General features: G+C 57.5%; 2 protein-coding genes across 2 annotated transcripts in view; both read left to right on the forward strand.

Moving 5' to 3' along the window:
- The window catches only part of VDBG_00733 (RNP domain-containing protein), a gene marked incomplete at both ends in the record, with an annotated part of 1,886 nt that extends 1,330 nt beyond the window's left edge, over window positions 1-556 (forward strand). The window contains 2 exons of the mRNA XM_003009005.1: window positions 7-95; window positions 158-556. Coding sequence (XP_003009051.1) covers window positions 7-95; window positions 158-556 — 488 coding nt within the window. The remainder of the gene's footprint in view (window positions 1-6; window positions 96-157) is intronic.
- A 1,043-nt stretch (window positions 557-1,599) lies between these two features.
- Window positions 1,600-3,229, forward strand: VDBG_00734 (ADP-ribosylation factor GTPase-activating protein GCS1; the record flags this gene model as incomplete). Its single annotated transcript, XM_003009006.1, has 6 exons — window positions 1,600-1,647; window positions 1,737-2,085; window positions 2,132-2,276; window positions 2,326-2,461; window positions 2,532-2,857; window positions 3,004-3,229. 6 exons carry the CDS (start codon window positions 1,600-1,602, stop codon window positions 3,227-3,229), a joined length of 1,230 nt encoding a protein of 409 aa, XP_003009052.1.
- Window positions 3,230-3,493: the final 264 nt, after the last annotated feature.

The raw sequence follows: 3,493 nt of genomic DNA on the forward strand, positions 1-3,493 counted from the left end.
CGTGAGCGCCGGGAGCGTGGCCCTCCCGCCGACGCGTTGCCTCCAAGACTAAGGTCATGGTCGCCAACCTGCCTTACGACCTGACCGAGGAGAAGGTATGCTATGTCCTTTTGTTGACGATCATGTTGAGAGCCACGACTAACGTACTGGGACGTAGCTTAAGGAGCTTTTCGAGGCCTACTCGCCCTCTTCCGCCAAGATCGCCCTTCGCCCCATCCCCCGCTTCATGATCAAGAAGCTCCAGGCCCGCGGTGAGCCCCGCAAGGCCCGTGGCTTCGGCTTCGTTACCCTCGCCTCCGAGGAGCTCCAGCAGAAGGCCGTCAGCGAGATGAACGGCAAGGAGATTGAGGGCCGTGAGATCGCCGTCAAGGTTGCCATCGACAGCCCTGACAAGACTGATGAGGAGGCCAACTCTCCCGAGGAGAAGGCCAACGGTGCTGAGGAGGGCGCCCCCGCTGCGGCCCCCACCGAGGCTCCCGCTACCACCGCCGTCACGGCGACCGATGCCGCCCCTGCAGTCCCCGCCACTGCTGCCGGTGCTACTACCACTGCTTAAGCAGAACTTTACCGATACCGCCTGGCCCGAGAAAACCGGAGAGCCTTCGGAATTTCGGTTCTGACGAACTCTTTATGATATGATATCGGTTTGACGATTTCTCTTTTTGAAAGTGGGCCTTACTGGAACACGGGCACGCACAGGAGGCGGCTATTTTATCTCCTAGGACAGATATCTTTCGTGGCTTGCCTCTGGCCCTACATAAAAATAGGACATGGAAAAAGGAAGCTTCGCAGCGTTGCTATCTGTTTCACTTTCACCGTAATACTTATCACGACCTCTCACATTACACCCCTTGTATTTTTGTCACCTCCTTTCCCGTCTCCCTCCGCTCTCAGTGGGGGTTTGTACATTAGCTCTTGCTTCTGGCTGGCGGGTTGGCAGGACGAGGAAAAGCTTGGCGCAAATCAATTCACCAGACAATGATCGATCATCTCTGTCGTTGTATGTGCTCCGTTGATTAACCATGATTGTGCAACATTGTGAGCCTGGTACTGGAACTAGTGCCAAAACTTAGCCAGACTATGGTGTCCTGATGACTATTGTGGCTATCTTGCAGTGCCCACAAAGCTTACCCTGAGGGCTTGATGGAAGGACTCGAGTCAACGCAGAACTGGTATTGAGGCACGCTGAACAAGACCTCGAGGAAGAAGCGCAGCCTAAGCCCAGCTGTGCCATTGTGGACGTATTCCCAAGTGGCTCAGCAACAAGGCAGAGTATTCGTAATTTCGTTGCAAGGCGAGGTGACATTCCGAAAGACTTTGGTGGGGTGTCTACCGGCCGGCGGCCTAGCAAGCCTGGGTACCAAGCTTGGTTGGTCCTGGTCTACCTGACTGCGAAGGCCCAGGCTCTGGCCGCCAGAGCCAATAGGTGATCTGGCGTGCCACCCCCAATTGTCGCACCTCTCCTACACACCCCTTATCACAAACACGCTCCTCGACGTCGGACCAGCTGTCTGTCGCGTGTCTGCCCATGGTTGTCCGCGTTTCCAGGTGCACATTACCATAATCGCGTCCCACATTTGACCAACAGCAAAACTCGCCATGGCCTCCAAAGCCATGTGGGAGGTCGATCCCGAAACTAGGGCCAAGGTACGTTAGTTGCTCTGTTGCGGCCCCGCGACGTCATTCCTAGCTTCAAAAGTCGATGCAGTCGGCTGACCGCTCTGGTATCTCTTCAGTTGGCCGCTATTCAGAAAGAATCCAAGAACAACCTCTGCTGCGACTGCAACGCGCCTTCGCCGCAATGGGCATCCCCGAAATTCGGCGTCTTCATCTGCCTCTCGTGCGCAGGCGTCCACAGGGGGTTGGGTGTGCACATTTCGTTCGTTCGCAGTATTTCCATGGACGCCTTCAAGCAGATTGAGATTGAGAGGATGCGCCTTGGCGGCAATGAGAACTGGAAGACCTTCTTCGAGCAGCACGAGGACACGAAGATGCGGGGCGTCACCTGGGACGATGCCACCATTGCAGAACGATACAGCGCGAGGTCGCGAGAGTGGAGAGAGCTGTCGCCAGCAGAGGGCAAGAGTACGTCCCCGAGAGAAGAAACTTACGCCAGCCCCGCGCCGGCAAGGGACCGCACGGGCACGCCGCCTCAGTGGCAGCGCAGCATCGCGCCCCAGCCCGGCGGCAAGGTCAAGGTTGACGACAAGTACTTCTCCAGCTGGGCCCCGAGAATGCGTCGAGGTCGGAGGCGCTCCTCCCAGCCAGGGCGGAAAGTACGCTGGCTTTGGTAGCACGCCTTACGCCGTCGGCGCGTGACGACAGCGCTGCGCCGACCATTGATGAGCTGCAGAAGGACCCCATAGCCGCCCTGTCCAAGGGCTTCGGCTGGTTCACTTCTACTGTCACCAAAACGGCCAAAACGGTCAACGATGGCTACATTCAGCCGACAGCAAAACAGGTAAGAAATCCCACACCCCATCGCGAGCACCTTTTGCGACGGACAAGCTGACTCGTGCATTTCCCCTCAGCTCGCCGAGTCCGACTTTGCAAGACAAGCTCAGCTAGCAGCTGGCCAGGTTGGACGTGCGGCGCAGCAAGGCGCCCGCAACGCCAACGAAGGCTTTAACAAGTTCGTCGAGGGCGGCCGCGAGGGCAACGGCGGTTACAAACAGGCGCCGATGGACGACAGCAAGAGGGACTTCTGGGACGACTTCTCAAGCCTGGCGGACCAAAGCAACCAGCACAAGCAGCAACGATCTACGGGCACAGGCGCCATTGGCACTTCGGCCATGAAAGGCGGAGGCTCTGGCGGTGCAGCGCCGCCGGCGAAGAAGAAGGATGAGTGGGACGACTGGTGAGCGGTGGAAGCCTGGCAACTGAGCGTTTAGCAATACACAACTGTACACGAAGAAGGCGTTTCAACATGAAAGTGATGCAAATGCTTTGGACGTCTTGCTACCTAGCCTTGGAGATATGACCATTTACGTGCCATACAGCCAGTTCCTGCACCCCGTCGGCTATATGCCAGGAACTGAGGGGCCAACGTGCGGGTCACGTGCTCCGAGATCCCGAGGTTGGGAGGCCGGTACTAGCCGGTCTCGCACCTGGACTCCACGGGTCTTTTGCCAATGACGCCGATTGTTCGACAGGTCCCAAGTCCACCTCCGACTTCTCTACCTCGCGCATCCTCGGACCTGGAGAAGTGAAGCATCACATAGCAGAGTAAAGCAGAAACGAAGAAAACAGAAATGTCTGCATTGAGGATTCTCGTTCCCGTAAAGCGGGTCATTGACTATGCGGTAAGTTCATTTCACGTGCCCTCACTCTATTCCATTGGAGGGGGGAAGGAAACGTTTGCTGATGGGAGACCGAAATCCTCAGGTCAAGCCGCGCGTCAACAAGGCCCAGACGGCCGTCGAGACGGCCGGCGTCAAGCATTCGATGAACCCTTTCGACGAGCTGTCGGTCGAGGAGTCGGTCCGCATCCGCG

The sequence above is a fragment of the Verticillium alfalfae genome, genomic scaffold, assembly GCF_000150825.1.
Source record: "Verticillium alfalfae VaMs.102 supercont1.1 genomic scaffold, whole genome shotgun sequence".
NCBI classification, from domain to species: domain Eukaryota; kingdom Fungi; phylum Ascomycota; class Sordariomycetes; order Glomerellales; family Plectosphaerellaceae; genus Verticillium; species Verticillium alfalfae.